Source organism: Oncorhynchus clarkii, chromosome 21 (assembly GCF_045791955.1).
Source record: "Oncorhynchus clarkii lewisi isolate Uvic-CL-2024 chromosome 21, UVic_Ocla_1.0, whole genome shotgun sequence".
Taxonomy (NCBI): domain Eukaryota; kingdom Metazoa; phylum Chordata; class Actinopteri; order Salmoniformes; family Salmonidae; genus Oncorhynchus; species Oncorhynchus clarkii.
The window spans coordinates 17,982,145-18,000,094 of record NC_092167.1 but is presented as its reverse complement, the minus strand read 5'-3'; the positions used below and the strand labels follow the sequence as shown (position 1 = coordinate 18,000,094).

Here is a 17,950-nt window from a genome sequence, read left to right as displayed (position 1 = left end):
TCAACTACAGAATTTCAAACCCGGCCCAGTCGGGACCCGGGTAATCGGGTTCAGGTGGACCCGTGAAGACCTCTAATGTACACGGACTTCCCTGACCACCACTACGGCTGTCCTGGACCTCTCCATGTAATAGTAGTCTCTCTCTCTCTCTCTAGATGCCATTACGGGTCTACCCCTGCTCGCTCTCCCTGCTGTGACCATGGATCAACCAGTGCTCAGCCAACCCAAGGAGGCTTTCTCCACATGTCAACACAGCAGGAAGCTCCATCATCACCATCACTCTACTGGACAAAACACACTGTACTTATTTATCTCCCTATAGAGTCTAGACTGTGACTGTGTATGTCTGCGTGGACATGCGTGTGCGTGTGTGTGTGTGTGTGTCTATGTGACCCCTGCAGGGTTGGATCTAATGGCGCTAATGGAGGTTTTGTGTTGTGGTGCTGAGACCATAGACGTTGCCTGTCTTTGTCCTCCAAGGGCCTGTTTGTTGAGTGCTACAACTCAGGGCTTCGACTTCAGAGTCAGAGTGTTGTCCTCAGGGGGCACAAGAACAGCACAACCACAAGAGACATGTTGGTGAAAAGATTTGAGCAGACCTGTATATAGAGTACACATAAAACTGGGTAAAAGTGTAACCACATCATGAGCTCAAGTGGGGAAGAGGTTTCCTTTTCCGGTATCATTTGCATACGTGAATGAATGAACATCCAGTTGTCTATTGTTTTCATTCAAATGATGGCTCACACAAAGACAAGTAATATCTACTCAACAAACAAAAGGTCTATGAAAAATATTACATGACAAGCTGAAGCTTATCGAGAATAGCTGAAATAGGAATATTCTGAAAATCTAAGCTGAACCACGCTAAAAATAAGGTTTTTAGAAAACGTAGAAAATGTATTATAAATAAAAAAATATTCAGACCCTTTACTCAGTACTTTGTTGAAGGACCTTTGACGGCGATTACAGCCTCCAGTCTTTTTGGGTTTGACACTACAAGCTTGGCACACCTGCATTTGGGGAGTTCGTCCTATTCTTCTCTGCAGATCCTCTTAAACTCTGTCAGGTTGGATGGGGAGCGTCGCTGCACAGTTGTTTTTCGTTTTCTCCAGAGATGTTCGATCGGGTTCAAGTCTTGGCTCTGGCTGGGCCACTCAAGGACATTCAGAGAATCCTGCGTTGTCTTGGCTGTGTGTTTAGAGTCGTTGTCCTGCTGGAAGGTGAACCTTCAACCCAGTCTGAGGTACTGAGCAGGTTTTCATCAAGGATCTTTCTGTACTTTGCTCTGTTCATCTTTTCCTCGATCTTGACTAGTCCCAGTTCCTGCAGCTGAAAAACATCCCCAAAGTGTGATGCTGCCACCCCCATGCTTCAGGTTTCCTCCAGATGTGACGCTTGGTATTCAGACAAGATCATCTTGTTTCTCATATAGTCTGCGAGTCCATTTGGTGCCTTTTGGCAAACTCCAAGCGGTCTGTCATGTGCCTTTTACTGAGGAGTGGCTTCCATCTGGCCACTCTACCATAAAGGCCTGATTAGTGGAGTGCTGCAGAGAAGGTTGTCCTTCTGGAAGGTTCTCCCATCTCCACAGAAGAACTCTGGAGCTCTGTCAGAGTGATCATCGGGTTCTTGGTCACCTCCCTGACCAAAGCCCTTCTCCCCTGATTGCTCAGTTTGGCTGGGCAGTCAGCTCTAAGAAGAGTCTTGGTGGTTCCAAACCACTGTGTTCTTGGGGACCTTCAATGCTGCAGAAATTTTTTGGTACCCTTCCCCAGATCTGTGCCTCGATACAATCATGTCTCGGAGCTCTACGGACAAATATGTCGACCTCATGGCTTGGTTTTTGCTCTGACATGCACTGTCAACTGTGGGACCGTATATAGACAGGTATGTGTCTTTCCAAATCATGTTTCATCAATTGAATTTACCACAGTTGGACTACAATGAAGTTTAATAAACATCTCAAGGATGATCAATGGAAACAGGATGCACCTGAGCTCAATTTAGAGTCTCATAATACTTATAAGGTATTTCTGTTTTAAAAAAATATATAAATGTGCAAATATTTCTACAAACCTATTTTCACTTTGTCATTATGGGGTATTGTGTGTCAATTAATGAGGGGAAAAAACAATTTAATCAATTCTAGAATAAGGCTGTAACGTATCAAATTGTGGGAAAAGTTAAGGGGTCTGAATACTTTCCGAAAGCGCTGTAGATCACTTTCCCGGTTCTGATTCTGTTCCTAGAAAAATTACGTTATATTCCGGTTTTCGGTTCTGTTCCCTGAACCGGTTCCAACCCCTGATAAAAACAGCTTTTCTAGGAAAACTGAACTCCCCTAATCCTTTGCTTCTGAGTAATACCAACACTAGACGCCCCAACGCCCATCACAACAACATAATCCAATATAAGAAGGGCTTCTGCCCTGAATGAGACTGGAGAGAGAGGGAGAGGGGGATAGAGGGAGAGACAGAATAAGAGAGAAGGGAGAAATAAGGGGGGGGGGGGGGGGAGAGAAGGAGAGAGAGAGGAATTAGGAGTGACTGGATGGCTGGAGGAAACAGTGAATGGCTGGTGAATGGACGAGAGAGACTTCATGCCTGGAGGACCACACTGACATAAACACAGACAGTAACAGGCCCCACAGTGCCAAACAGCACAGCTAACCACATGATCCTGACGATTGTGTGTGTGTTTGTGTGTTCTGTGTGTGTGAGAGAGGAAAGCGCATGGTGTGTGTGTTCTGTGTGTGTTCCCCTCCTAATGGCCCGTACAGACGTCAGAGCCGTGGTCTGTCCCCTGGTCTGTTCCACAGATGAGCACTAACGATGACGCTCCTTGCCTCTCGCAATGTCTTCCCACAGCCACAAAAACAGCAAAAGGGAGAAGAGAAGATGGAGAGACAAACGAGAAGACAAAGACGGAGATAGAAAGACAGAGAGATGGCGAGAAGAGAGAGGGAGTTCAGAGAGAGGTAACTAAGGATAAAGAAAGTGTGAGAGGTGTCTCCTTTTAAGAGTATGAAAGTGCGAAGTGTGTTGCTTGTTGGACTGGGTGATTGGGTCTTGACGCTTGTCAATGTTCAGTGTTCGCAGAACGTAAACTCACACACCACAGACAACCATAACAACCATGAGTCAACCACAGCGTAACACCAACCCTGTGGGCCCAAGTGATCTCCCTAAATATGATCAAACATCTCGGCACACGTCAAGCTAGGATTTGCTCCAGTATGATAGCCCACCACAGAGAGCTATGTTTTGAACCACCTTGTTGTGCTTCCCATAGGGATGCACACACTATGCTTGACATACAGGGTTAAAGGCAGAGGTTAACTACAGCTGGTTATCCAACCTGACATCCTCTGGGACCACTGTTTAACCCACGGAGGCAGGACAAAGCTCCTGGTTGCATATGTTCGATCATGACTCGAGCCATGAACATGAACACACACACACACACACACAGGGTGTGTTTTGCAGGTCTGGTAGGGATTACTGCTCCTGTGTTTATTTGACCAGGCCAGCCCTCCCGTTGGCTGCCCGCCTGTCTTGTTCGCTCTTCTGCACGTCTGTTTGAAATGTCAGATGGGCAGAAAACGATGGAGGGACAAGAGCGGTGTGTGTGTGTGTGTGTGTGTGTGTGTTCTGCCTCGGTTTATGTTTCATGTCCAGCTCCAACAGCTGCAAAGAGCAAATGTCCCTGCTTTTAGATGAAAAGAGCTTTCTCTTTGTTTATGAGAGAACGATGCTCTTTATGGCTCCTTCATTATTTAGAGAGTTTGGCAACACCGTTTTTACTGAGCAATGGAGTCTAACAGTAGACCAGACCAGTGAACTTACTCATCTAACGGACAAAGCTTACATCAGTCAGACAGACACAATAAGTATTAGAAAACAATTTCATCCAAACCAATTTGAGAGGCATTGAATGTTGTGGCTGAACATCCTACCTGCAGATGGGGCGATGGGGTCAAAGCAAACTCTCCTGTACATGCCCTACGATGAGCCCTCCCAGGCCCGGGGACCTACTAAGTGATTGGAATAGCCTAATGTTCTGACTAACGAGATGTTGTGACAGCATATATTTATATCATCAAATCATCCTTTCAGATAAAATCAGAGCAGTAGTGGTAATAAAATAGGATAGGATAGGACTACAGGATAAACCTTGTGGATAGGATTTATGGATGAATGCTTTTGCACATAGCTAAAGCACAGATGAAGAAGGTAGCTAAAGTGCGTAGCATGAAGCACAGGTCAGGTGGATGGATCTGCCGACTATGTGGGTCTCCTGTGGGGGTGGTAGGGAGGGATCGTGAACAAAGTTACGGGCCCAGGACACGGGCATTCAGTACTTTGAGAAGCATGAGTATAAAGAGTGTATTTCTAAACACAAACGACCATCCTCCACCACAGCCCTACATGATGGTCCACCCCAGCCCTACATGATGGTCCACCACAGCCCTACATGATGGTCCACTCCAGCCCTACATGATGGTCCACCCCAGCCCTACATGATGGTCCACCACAGCCCTACATGATGGCCCACCCCAGCCCTACATGATGGTCCACCACAGCCCTACGTGATGGTCCACTCCAGCCGTACATGATGGTCCACCCCAGCCCTACATGATGGTCCACCACAGCCCTACATGATGGTCCACTCCAGCCCTACATGATGGTCCACCCCAGCCCTACATGATGGTCCACCCCAGCCCCATATGATGGTCCACCCCAGCCCTACATGATGGTCCACCACAGCCCTACATGGTGGTCCACCACAGCCCTACATGATGGTCCACCACAGCCCTACATGATGGTCCACCCCAGCCCTACATGATGGTCCACCCCAGCCCCATATGATGGTCCACCCCAGCCCAATATGATGGTCCACCCCAGCCCCATATGATGGTCCACCCAAGCTCCATATGATGGTTCACCCCAGCCCCATATGATGGTCCACCCCAGCCCCATATGATGGAGCACACACACACACACACACACACACACACACACACAGATCTGCCTTACATAACAGCGTGTGATTGCAGCTGAGGACGCCACTCCCTCTCTAACTCCATCTTTCAGAGGACGCCACTCTTCTGAAAGATAGACAGAGAGAGAGTTAGAGAGAGAGTAAGAGAGTGAGTAAGAGAGTGAGAGAGAGACACAAATCTACCGCTAAGCATGCAGGGTGAGATGTAGAGGGACAGGACATTGAGTCTTATGTAATGACCAGTGCAGTTTATGTGGGTTGGTACAGGGCCTTTCCTACTCTGGTTGAAGGCAAGGGAGAGAGATGGTTGGCTCTTAATTTCATATCCGTCCCAATCTCCCTGTGCCACTAGAGTTAACACGTCATCATGCGTCACTGCCAGAGACATCTTGCTGCTCAGACAACAGGTACTGTACCTTAGTGTCATGTCCTCTCTCTCTCTCTCTCTCTCTCTCTATGTTGTGTTGTCCCAAGTTTGTGTTATTTTGCATTTATAAGCTAATTTCTCTCTCTATGTTGTGTTGTCCCAAGTTTGTGTTATTTTGCATTTATAAGCTAATTCTGCACAGCGTCATCAGCCCAGCAGCTGTGAGGTAACGAGCCACCAGTCAGCCATCTCTCTCACTCACACACACACACGCAATTGTTATTACAGAGCATTCATCTGGCCTGAGTTTTAAAGCGACTCTCCCTGCTCTGGAACACATTAGGCCTTCTGGAAGTAATTCATGGGGGGTGGAGGTTTGTGTTTGTGCGCGTGTGGCAGCTGGGCCACACCTGAGGATGCAACGCACCCCCCATCCTCCACACCAAAACAACCGACACGATAGCTACTCCGGTTGAAAACCTGGCAAAAAAATATTTAAAAAAAAATCTGGTTTCTCCCTATGGCCTCATAAAACATGTCCAGTGTATGAAAAAGCTGAAAAATGCAGTGTGTCGGCAAATAAAAACAAACCAGCCTGATGAGGTCATCTTCAAGCGCCTTCAGTCACTGTATTCAGTCCCTGCATACGTCTGTGCTCAGAATGCCTTGACTTGTGTACGCAAAATTACCACCCAAATACCAGGGAATAACTACTTCTCCAACAACACAGAACAGAGCAGGTCTGGCAGGCTGGTTGAAGGATAGGGCAGAGTGAACAGCCACTGTCTTAGTGCTTTCTCTACTTCACTCTGTGCATTTCAGGCCTTGCATAAAACACATAGAGGGCCTTCAGAAAGTATTCACATCCTTAACTTATTCCACATTTTGTTGTGTTACAGACTGAATTTAAAATGGATTAAATTGAGATTGTGTCACTGGCATACCCCATAATGTAAAAATGGAATTATGCTTTTAGACATTTTTACAAATTCATAAAAAATGAAAAGCTGAAATGTCTTGAGTCTATTAAGTATTCAACCCCTTTGTTATGGCAAGCCTAAATAAGTTCAGAAGTAAAAATGTGCTTAACAAGTCACATAATAAGGTGCATGGACTTCCTCTGTGTGCAATAATATGACTATGTCTACCTCATCTCAGTACCCCACACATATAAGTATCTGTTTTTAATTACACTTTGGATGGTGTATCACTACATCAATAAATAAATACAGGCATCCTTCCCAACTCAGTTGCCAGAGAGGAAGGAAACCGCTCAGTGATTTCACCATGAGGCCAATGGTGGCTTTTAAACAGTTACAGAGTTTAATGGCTGTGATATGGGGAATGGGTCAACAACATGGGAAGTACGCCACAATACTAACCTAAATGACAGAGTGAAAAGAAAGAAGCCAGTATAGAATAAAAATAGTGGCCTAGTTACAGTTTTGACTTAAATTGGCTTGAAAATCTATGGAAAGACTTCAAAATGTCTGTCTAGCAATGATCAACAGCCAACCTGATAGAGCTTGAAGAATTGTAAAAATAATAATGTGCAAATATTGTACAATCCAGGTGTGCAAAGCTCTTAGACTTACCCAGAAAGATGCACAGCTGTAATCACTGCCAAAGGTGATTCTAACATGTATTGACTGAGGGGTGTGAATAATTATGTGAATTCAACATTTCTGTATTTCATTTTCAATACATTTGCTAAAATTTCAAAAAAGATGTTTCACTTTGTCATTATGGGGTATTGAGTGTAGATGGTTGAGAAAAAAAATATTTAATCCATTTAGAATTCAGGCTGTAAAACAACAAAATGTGGACTAAGTCAAAGGTTATGAATACTTTCTGAAGGCACTGTACATGTACAGCGCATTCGGAAAGTATTCAGGCCCCTTCCCTTATTCCATATTTTGTTATGTTACAATTTTATTTTAAAATGGATTTCATTTTTACAAATTAATTGTCATCCTTGAAATGTTTCTAAAACTTGATTGGAGTCCACCTGTGGTACATTCAATTGATTGGACATGATTTGGAAAGGCACACACCTGTCTAGATAAGGTCCCACAGTTGACAGTACATGTCAGAGCAAAAACCAAGCCATGAGGTAGAAAGAAATGTCCGTAGAGCTCCGAGACAGGATTGTGTCGAGGCACAGATCTGGGAAAGGGTACCAAAAATGTTCTGCAGCATTGAAGGTCCCCAAGAACACAGTGGCGTCCATCATTCTTAAATGGAAGAAGTTTGGAACCACCAAGACTCTTCCTAGAGCTGGCCGCCTGTCCAAACTGAGCAATCAGGGGAGAAGGGCCTTTGTCAGGGAGGTGACCAAGAACCAGATGGTCACTCTGACAGAGTTCCTCTGTGGAGATAAGAGAACCTTCCAGAAGGACAACCATCTGTGGGGCACTCCACTAATCAGGCCTTTATGGTAGAGTGGCCAGACGGAAGCCACTCCTCAGTAAAAGGCACATGACAGCCCACTTGGACATGAGAAACAAGATTCTCTGGTCTGATGAAACCAAGATTGAACTCACGTCTGGAGGACATCTGGCACCATCCGTACGGTGAAGCATGGTGGTGGTGGCAGCATCATTCTGTGGGGATGTTTTTCAGAAGCAGGGAGTGGGAGACTAGTCAAGATTGAGGGAAAGATGAACGGAGTAAAGTATAGAGAAATCCTTGATGAAAACCTGTTCCAGAGCAGAGCAGGACCTCAGACTGGGATGAAGGTTCACCTTCCAACAGGACAACGATCCTAAGCACACAGCCAAGACAACGCAGAAGTGGCTTTGGGACAAGTCTCTGAATGTCCTTGAGTGTGCCAGCCAGAGCCCAGACATGAACCCAGTTGAACAACCTGACAAAGCTTGAGAGGATATGTAGAGAAGAATGGGAGAAACTACCCAAATACAGGTGCCAAGCGTCATACCCAAGAAGACTCGAGGCTGTAATCGCTGCCAAAGGTGCTTCAACATAGTACTAAGTAAAGGGTCTGAATACTTATGTAAATGTGATATCAGTTTTGTATTTTTAATAAATTAGTAAACCTTTCTACAAACCAATTGTTGCTTTGTCATTATGGGGTATTGTGTATAGATTGATGAGGGAAAAATACATTTGAATCAATTTTAGAATAAGGCTGTAACGTAACAAAATGTTTAAAAGGTCAAGGGGGTCTGAATATTTTCAGAACACACTGTTTATACTTTTGCGTCCACAGAAATAGTTAGAACCCATGACCTTAAAGATATCCGGGGTCAAAACAGCTTCTGTTAAGAATACCATCACAAAGTTTACCTATATACTATTCACTGTTTTAAGATGATGCATCTGAGCAATATCCCTTCATCCATATGCTAAGCTACGTAAGCTAACGTATGACTCATTAATAGTTCCAAGACATCTGCATCCAATACTAGTACATTGTTGCCTTGCCAAAACAAGACAACAACTTCTTGGCTTAAGCAGAAACAGGCAAGTAGCCTACTGTCCCTATCTAATCCCAGAACCATTTCTCAGGATAAAGATCTGATCCAAACCTAGTGTATCCCAGCAGCAGGTTCTCTTTGGCTCCAGGAACAGACAGCTTCGTGTAATTCACTGCATTGCGCACGTCTCCATTGGGTTTTGCGTAAAAGCAGCATTACACAAGCAAAGAGAGTAATGGAAGTGGAAAAACACTACCAGCTGCATGTGATGCAATTACACTGGCAATTACCTGATAGACAACCACAGCACCAGGCACTGTGGAGCCTTGGAGGAGGCAGGGGTCAGGCAGGGCAAACACTGCAGCCCAGCAGACTGATGACAGAGCAGAAGCACTGGGCAACTCAGAGGGCTAGCCTGGAACCCTCTTGGTCCACAGAAAGCTCAATTCAGAAATGTAGGAGATTTTATTCTGAAGCATCAACAATCTGCAATGTCAATTTTTCAAACCTTAATTTGGTCAGGTAAGCCAATGAGAACGAATTATATTTTACAATAAAGACCTGGTTATACAGTAGGAACATTTAAAAAACACTCATCGCTCAAACACACACACACACCGAACCCAATAACGCTGCATGTTCAACTGGGCCATAGTAACGTGATCGGTGGACAGGAGCTATGGTTTATGAGGACTCCTCAGAGGTTTATGAGGACTCCTCTATGGTTAATGAGGACTCCTCTATGGTTAATGAGGACTCCTCCGAGGTTTATGAGGACTCCTCCGAGGTTTATGAGGACTCCTCCGAGGTTTATGAGGACTCCTCCGAGGTTTATGAGGACTCCTCCGAGGTTTATGAGGACTCCTCCGAGGTTTATGAGGACTCCTCCGTGGTTTATGAGGACTCCTCCGTGGTTTATGAGGACTCCTCGTGGTTAATGAGGACTCCTCCGTGGTTTATGAGGACTCCTCCGTGGTTTGAGGACTCCTCCGTGGTTTATGAGGACTCCTCCGTGGTTTATGAGGACTCATCCACGGTTTATGAGGACTCCTCCATGGTTTATGAGGACTCCTCCACGGTTTATGAGGACTCCTCCACGGTTTATGAGGACTCCTCCATGGTTTATGAGGACTGTAGTCATCTGGAAGGCTTCTCAAGGACAGTTCTCCAATGCTGCTGATATAGGGGCTTGAGCCATTATAACAGGACGCTATTATAGACATTTAGAGAAATCTATCATATTTTATCATTACACTTATGATTCATCGGAATTCAGACAATTGATCACATTAGCTGTCTGCTCCCTCCAATGAACTGAAACACCGGTTGCATAATTATTTGAATAAACGCCTCCTTTCAACAACAAAAAATCTGACCACGCATCAGTCCACCTCCTCGTACGCTGACTGAGACTCCTCCATGCCTCTCCTCCTGAACATGGCATTGTGCTGTGCGGTGTTACACGGCAGCAGTTAGCCCACTTCTCTCTCTAATTAAAATAGACTCAGAGAAAACAAACCCTGCACCAAAATCCTTCAACCTTTTTTTTCTAGCCTCTCCCTCGCTCTCCCTGGCTCTCACTCGTTTTCAGACGGACAAACAGATGTACAGACCTGGTTTCTGTTAAAGGCTGGCTTTCTTCCCCCCCCTCCCCATCTCCTGGGCATATTTTCAAACTAAAACACACCATTGAGTGGGTAACAGTACGCTCCTTGTCTGGGGCCAGGGGCTCATATGGCTGGCCAGCAGGGTAGCAACTCTGTATATGGGGAGAGGGGAGCACATTGAGGGGAGAGGGGAGAGAGGAGAGGCTAGCCGGGAGCAGGGTGAGGGGAGTAGGAAGTTGGGAGCAGGGGAGAGAGGAGGAGGGGGTAGGGAGCAAGAAGCGGGGGAGATGGGATCTGGACAGCGGCCAGTCCAGGTTAAATAAACAAACTGCCTCTCAGCAGTGGGCTTAGCAGCCCTACAGCTAGTCAGCTAGAGTTGGGGCTTGAGCGTTCTCTCTCTCTCGCTGGTACACTCATACACACAAATTCTCAAACACGCACACAGATGCACAAGCACACACATATCCACATGTGGGTACACAATTATGCATACACATTTTGCACATACCGGTATGTGGGCAAACCAGTATGGTACTGACGCAAACATATGTGCACACACACATAAACACGCCATCACAATCATGCAAACATGGAGCATACGCTCGGCTGCCCAGGCAAGCATACAGACACATCCCATCCCTCCTGTTTCACATGTGAGTGATGTTGACGTGAGTCTGATAATGAACTCCTAATGAGGAGGATAAGTCAGACTGTGACAACCGGAGGCAGAATTTCTCTTTGGGATGACTCTGGTCTCTAACTCCCGACACAAGAGACTATACAGGCATCTGCTATGTTTCACTAGTGAATGGAAAGCGAAAACAACCCAAATCCTAATGTACCTTCAGGTACTGGATAGAAAAAAACAAGTACATGGAAAAGAAGCATTGTCTGTATGGGAGACACTGCCTTGGCAGCCATGGCAGAAACTGTAGAAATGTTTAAGTGTTCGGAGTGAGTGTGTGTTAGTATTTGAGTGTGGTGTCCGTTAGTGTTTTAGTGAGCAGAGCGGCGCTGTGGTGTGTTTATAGGAACAGTGGTGAGGTTTCACAGGGCAGCTAGGCTGTTGTCCTGTTACGACTGACATCTTTGGTAGACTTGGCAGGAAACTGTTCTCCCTCCTCCCTTTCTCTCCATCTCACTCACGTCTTTCACCACTCTCCATCACCCATCCTTCTCTTCCCCACTTGCTCTCTGCCCTCCATTCCTCCCTCCTTATCCACCTACCTCTGGCCGGAATGAGGGGGTCCATTCATTCTTTTTTTTTCTTCATAAGAGCTACAGCTGCACACCTGGTGACAAAAGGGCACAGCTCTCTCTTCTCTTGCTCGCTGTCTATCTTTCTTTACCTCTCCTATCCTTTACTCCTGCCTCTGTCTATCAATCTAGATCTTCCTTTGTCGCTCCCTCTCTGCATCTCCCCCTCTCTCTCGTTGCTTCTCCCTCCCACTCTCTTCTTCCCCTGCATCTCTCTATACCTCCCTACCTCAACCTCTCCGTCTCGCTTCCTCTCCAGGACCGTGTACCAGTGGTGCTGTTCTCTGAGACTCGGGTCGCTGTGCAGCGCTGTGTTTTTTAAATGAATGAGGTTTGGCAGCCGGCGGGCCCATCAAACAGCTGAAGCTACACATTCCTCGGACGCCCTCTCACAGTCGCAGCTAGGCCCCTCTCACTCACAACCAAAATAAGGTTGGCCGTGCTGAGCTTGTGTGTGTGTGTGTGTGTGTGTGTGTGTGTGTGTGTGTGTGTGTGTGTGTGTGTGTGTGTGTGTGTACGTAAAAGATCCCTCTGTCCATTCACACACAGACAAGCTCAATTAAACAGAGAAGGCTAGGCAGACTAATAAAGTCAACATTCAGCATGTCTAGTCATCAGGTAGAAAAGACACCCTCTCTGCTTCCGACAAGATGAAAACAGGTGAATGTACACTATGACAACATGTAGAGGAATATGCTCAACACACACACAAGCTCGGCACGGCCAAGCTTATTTTGTTGGTGAGTGAGCGGCCTAGCTGTGACACACACACAAGAAGCTACTACGTTAAGTACAAACCGGTTCTAAGTTGATCTGTTTTTGTACAGATGTAGGATCTTAATTTGAGCCAGTTTGCTACAGCATGAAAATAATCCTGCAGCAACAGGAAATGTGAATACTTATGTGGATTATAATTAATGTACATTTTTGTAGGGGTTGGTCAATTTTTCTTAAGGGAAAATCAAGTCGAATTTCAAATTGGGATTTACAAATTCCAGAAGCATTTTTAAACCTCAAATACATTACAAGCTTTACATTTCCTGCATTGCAGGAATGTTCTCCTGCAACAGGGGGATCAAAATAAGATCCAACATCTGTACACGATCCAGGCCCTTTTGGGGACTATAGTCTAAACCTATGAGGGCAGATAGAATAGTCCAGCCTACTAACCTTGTATCAGTGGCACAGAAATTCAGGAATCTATGGCACAGAGCATAATGTGGCGGGTCTCTGTGGGAATGAATGTGCGTCATTGAGAGAATAGTGTTTCCCTCAAATAGATTCTAGCTGCACCCTTTTCTCCTTCAAATTTAACCGAATCACACCCTCTCTCTCTCTTTCCTCTCTCTCTGTCATTCTCTCTCTCTCTGTCATTCTCTCTCTCTCTCTCTCTCTCTGTCATTCTCTCTCTCTCTCTCTCTCTCTCTCTCTCTCTCATAGAAATATTTAGACGTTTGATGATTAGGTAATATACAGTTAGAAAATTGAACAAAATCCAGAACTGTTTGGACTGTTGGAGCCCCAACTATTTTTCAAGCATTCAGCTATTTTGGCAGAAGCATTGTTATAATGTGTGGCATTGTATAATAAACAGTCCTCTGTGTGTGTGGATGGTTAAAATGAAAATGAGAACCAAGGCAGAAACTAATCTCATAAAATGGAATTTTTAAAAGTCCTACTTACAACGTCTCTATTACTGTGCCAAAGTTTGGATTGAATCCGCCCGGAACTTACTAGAAAAGGCTATTTCCTCGAATCATATCCCTCTAGAAGCCTCTGCTAAAACACAAACAACAGCTAGCTAGTCCACTGCAGCGCTACCACACAGCTACTCACACTGTCTCTGCATGCACTCAGTCTAAAAGGAGATTTATATCGTGATATGTCATTAGAAGTGCTCTAGCGTTCTAAGAAATCCCCCAGAATTCATTAAAAAGCTATTTATGAAGCAGTCACCTATCTGAAACGGTTTCATCTGACATTACAATGTCTTCCTCAAACTATACACGCTATATTATACAGATGGTAATGATTTACTAAGAGCTGACTGTTCATAAAGCCTACCGTACACATCTATAAACGCATCGTAAGCGTGACATTATGGCAACATTGAGAAAAACAATGGCGACAGGAGAGTTTGAAGTAGCAGTGGAGGACTTCTTGGATCTGTTTGATGCTGCAATGTAAAGCAAGAACACATCCTGGCAGGCAGTCAGAGGAGGCTGGCTCATAAATACTGCAGGAGGACAGGTTTATGAAAATCTATGCTTCTCTGAGTTGAGCGAGAACTGCACCCAGAGGAGAGCTGCACACACACACGCACACACACACACACACACACACACACACACACACACACACACACACACACACACACACACACACACACACACACACACACACACACACACACACACAAACAAGATTAGGTTGTTTTTAACCCTTGGGAAAAACATAAGGCTGCTTCTAAAATGATACCCTGAATCAATTTCCATTGCACTAAAAAAACACTCACTACAGAGAATACAGAATAATGTCCTACCATCATCGGTGACATATGATCATTTCCTATACTGTACAGCACATACAGTGACCCTGGTGACCGGCGACCAGGCCCTGTTTTTCAGACAGACTTGTTTTGATCCAGCCAGTGAGCCTCTCCTGGTGTAGCTAGCCTTCTCTCTCAAGAGGCTTACGCAACTCACTTCAAGGAGACGCCCGTGGAGGACAGGACACGCTGCCTGGGCCTCTCGCTCTGCACAGCACTCACCCTGACCAATCGCAAGGCCTCTTGAGTATCAAAGCTCCCGAAAACCAAGTCCTCTGAGAGAGGGGGGCCAATTTGTCAGGCCTCGTGTCGTGGTGTGTTGTTGGTCAGCATCATTGAACACGATTTCGCTCAGACGACCCCATCGCTAACACACTGTGTACAGTTCAGAAGGGATGTGCCCAAAGTCACTCAACAGTCAACACCAAAACACATGGCCTAAACACGTTGCAATAAACACCCGTATGAAGCTATGGGCCAGCTGGGGCCTCTTACTTAAAAAGAAGTCATTATATTTAAGACTTTGGACAGCGTGCTTATCCTGAGTACAAAGTACAATATCCCTGTGGATATCCATGTGGATTTTATATGTTCAATGTTGTTGTTTTTTACGCTCCTTTGCTGCAAAACCAATTTCCCTCTGGGACGAATAAATGTGAAACCTTTCGGAGACAGACCGGTATCTGGCCCTTCTGCCAACACAAAGCGTCTGCTTGGATATTATCTCAACTTGGATACCTTTTTTATTTTGGTTTTATTCTAAACTATCACCAGAGGGCGTAACGTCAATGGGAGGCAACACAGTGGTGGCTGCTGAGAAGGTGTGGAGGAGGTAGAGCTGTTGTGAGAGTTTACGCGTGAAGATCAAGGGACGGCAAATCTAACATCTATGAGACCGGTCGTTGTCGATTCACTTTGTTGTAGAAATCACAGTTGAGATGATGCATTATGAACACTACCCACGGGTCTGGTTGACATACTAGAGTACCTCAGCTTCATATGGATGTGTTCATTCACATCATGCATGCTGAGGATGATTAAAAAAAACGTTGCCAGCCGTACAGCATGTCTTCTCTGTTGTACAGCTCATACAGGGTGTATACTTGGGGAGCCCCATGCACAAAACGTGTACATCTGCATTTAAAATGTAGCAGCTGTGCTAGTTTTGAATTGCAATTCAATGACGAGAGAAGATTTCAGGCAGTATTCAAAAAAAAGTCCAGCATTGCACAAAATCTGTTCTTACAGACAGGAAACCCTCCTCAGGATACACAGTGTCCTTAGACATAAAATAAACAAAGCACGAGGCGGAATAAAACAGGTAAGGTCAGTAAATGCACTTGAATACAATAAAAATATACTCTAGAATGTGTACCTTCACATTTAAGATTCATTCCTTGTTCACATAAACCACATTCAAGCCGGTCTGTAGAACGCATTTCCTGGTAACTTACCTTATAAAAAAACCTGCATGAATTACAGTAAACCATGCGGAAATGTGTTTGATATCAGTCTCTAACTACTGATAACCTTTTACAATTGGTGTGAGCTGACGTGAAAGCCATTCCGCCGAGCCAGAGCCACCCGGCCAGGTCAAACAAAAGGCCGGGTTTGAGGGCTGGTTATCAGCCCTGACTCTGTCTCAGGTGACCCACCCTGGTATGACTTACTACCTGAAGGGCAAAGCAATCCTTCACTAGATGGATGGACTGGACACACAGCGTATACACTATACGGACCACTTGGACAGTGGCACACAGTTGGTTTATCAAAAGCACAAACACATACTTGCCATTTGAACAGTGGCCTACTTTAAAATAGAACAGAAAAAGGCAGCCAGGGTCGGGAACGTGCATGCAGAGAGTATTTCCCTTTAATAGTGTAGATAAAGTGCTCATGGTAGAATCGGCACAAGTAAACACACGTGTTCTATATTCAGAGCAGCCTATAGGAATATTTGCCCGAGAAGAAGCTAAGCTTTGAGGCATCCCGCAAAGTAAGTCAAAGGACCCTCTAATGTAATAATAATATGCCTAATAATAATAACAATACTAGTCACAATCCTAATAATAATACATTCGGGCACAATGCATAAATTGTGGGCACATTTTTGCGTCATTCCCTTGCTCTAACCCAAAAAAAAAAAAAGCCAAACATTCAAATTATAGCTAAGCTTTTACCTGTTCCCGTGGAATGCATGGGAGCGAGGTCCTTCGGTGGGACTTGCTGTTGCAGTGACTGTGCGCCATGTCTGAAGAGACCACTGAACTGGACCTTCGTCGCCTTTTAAACACGGGAATGATATTCTCTTCCTTCCCCGCTGTCACGTAGCTACAACCCGCCCCGAGTGGCACTGAGCCCGTCAGGAGCCGGTCAGCATACCTCGCTAGCAGGACCCCCAGCACTCCTACCAGGTACGCCAGGTAGGGTCTCCAGCTGGCCCGGATCTTGTTGAGGGAGATGAGAGACACAGTTCTGATGATACTGATGAAGACGATGACAGAAACCCCCTGTCCGAGTCTGACCACCATCAGCGCCCCGACGGCTAGACAGGATAGAACCACCACCGTGGCGGTGAAAGACAACAACTGGTCCTCCGCTCCGTGCAGGAGAGACTGCGCGGCTGCTTCGCCGAAGTGACACACTGCCAACAGGAACACCGCGGTCCGGATCAGCACCCCGCAGCGGATCAGGTACAAGCCAACCCAAAAGAAGGCACCTACGAGAGTGAAGACGGGGGACACGAGGTACCAAACGTTCAACAACACTTCCACCACACAGGTCGCCACGAAATGAACTAGAGAACCAGACTCGCCGTTATTCTTGCTGTTGCTGCTGCAACTCTGCTGCTCCACGTCCCAGTCCACCAATCTGACCAGCAAAGCAAGAATAACCGAGACAGAGCCCACACACACCGCGGACGAAAGTCTTAGGGAACTCCATATATCTGCAAGTCTCAGCCACGACTGGCAGCCCGCGTCCTGATACAGAGGGGTGACACATGTTTTCACATAGCCGTTGCGCTCCACCGCCCGGGGGCATTTATCATGAGCGCTCCTTGATATACCTCTGCCGCTGTCAACTTCCACTTCCATCGTCATCACACAGGGGGGACGAAGGAAGCGGCGTGAACTATATATTCACGGTGTGTAAATGTGAAAGGTTCAGCGCATTTTCATACCCCATGTTTGACAGAGAGAGTCATAACGCGCGGCAATGTGTGGGACTGTGCGCTACTGCTTGCGCGTCTCGAAATCATTGACCCATTTCTCCCCAAAACACACATAAAGTAGGCCACATAAAAATACAGAACACGAATGAACGAAAACACGTGCTGGAAAAAGTTACGTTTCACTGTGTAGCCTTCAACAAACACCGTAAAACCTCCCCATATTTTCTATAGTCCTCCCTGCGCGAGAACAGCCTCCATCCAGTGAACCAGAAAGAGCAACTCTTGGAGATTCGCACATCTAGGCCACTGCCTGCATCTCCCTCTATCTCGCCCTCCCGCACAACACTCTCCTCTCTCCTTTGTGCCGCTCCGTCTGTTCCTCTCTCTCCGTATTATTTATCCCTGACGTTTCTTCTGCTCATCATAGGCTAGGCTACTCCTCTCCCCTTGAAGAAACAACAGCGGAATTTGCCGAAGCGTGGCATACTGCTGCCCGGACGTAAACCATGTTTACATAGAGATATCCTGACGTGTATTTTTTATTTTTTAAAGGAGATG

The 17,950-nt window shown here is 45.8% G+C and overlaps 1 protein-coding gene across 1 annotated transcript in view; it reads right to left on the bottom strand.

The window, feature by feature from the left end:
- The window catches only part of LOC139379347 (cGMP-inhibited 3',5'-cyclic phosphodiesterase 3A-like), a 75,171-nt gene extending 57,435 nt beyond the window's left edge, over positions 1-17,736 (bottom strand). The window contains exon 1 of the mRNA XM_071122155.1: positions 16,401-17,736. Coding sequence (XP_070978256.1) covers positions 16,401-17,321 — 921 coding nt within the window. The 5' untranslated portion in view covers positions 17,322-17,736. The remainder of the gene's footprint in view (positions 1-16,400) is intronic.
- Positions 17,737-17,950: the final 214 nt, after the last annotated feature.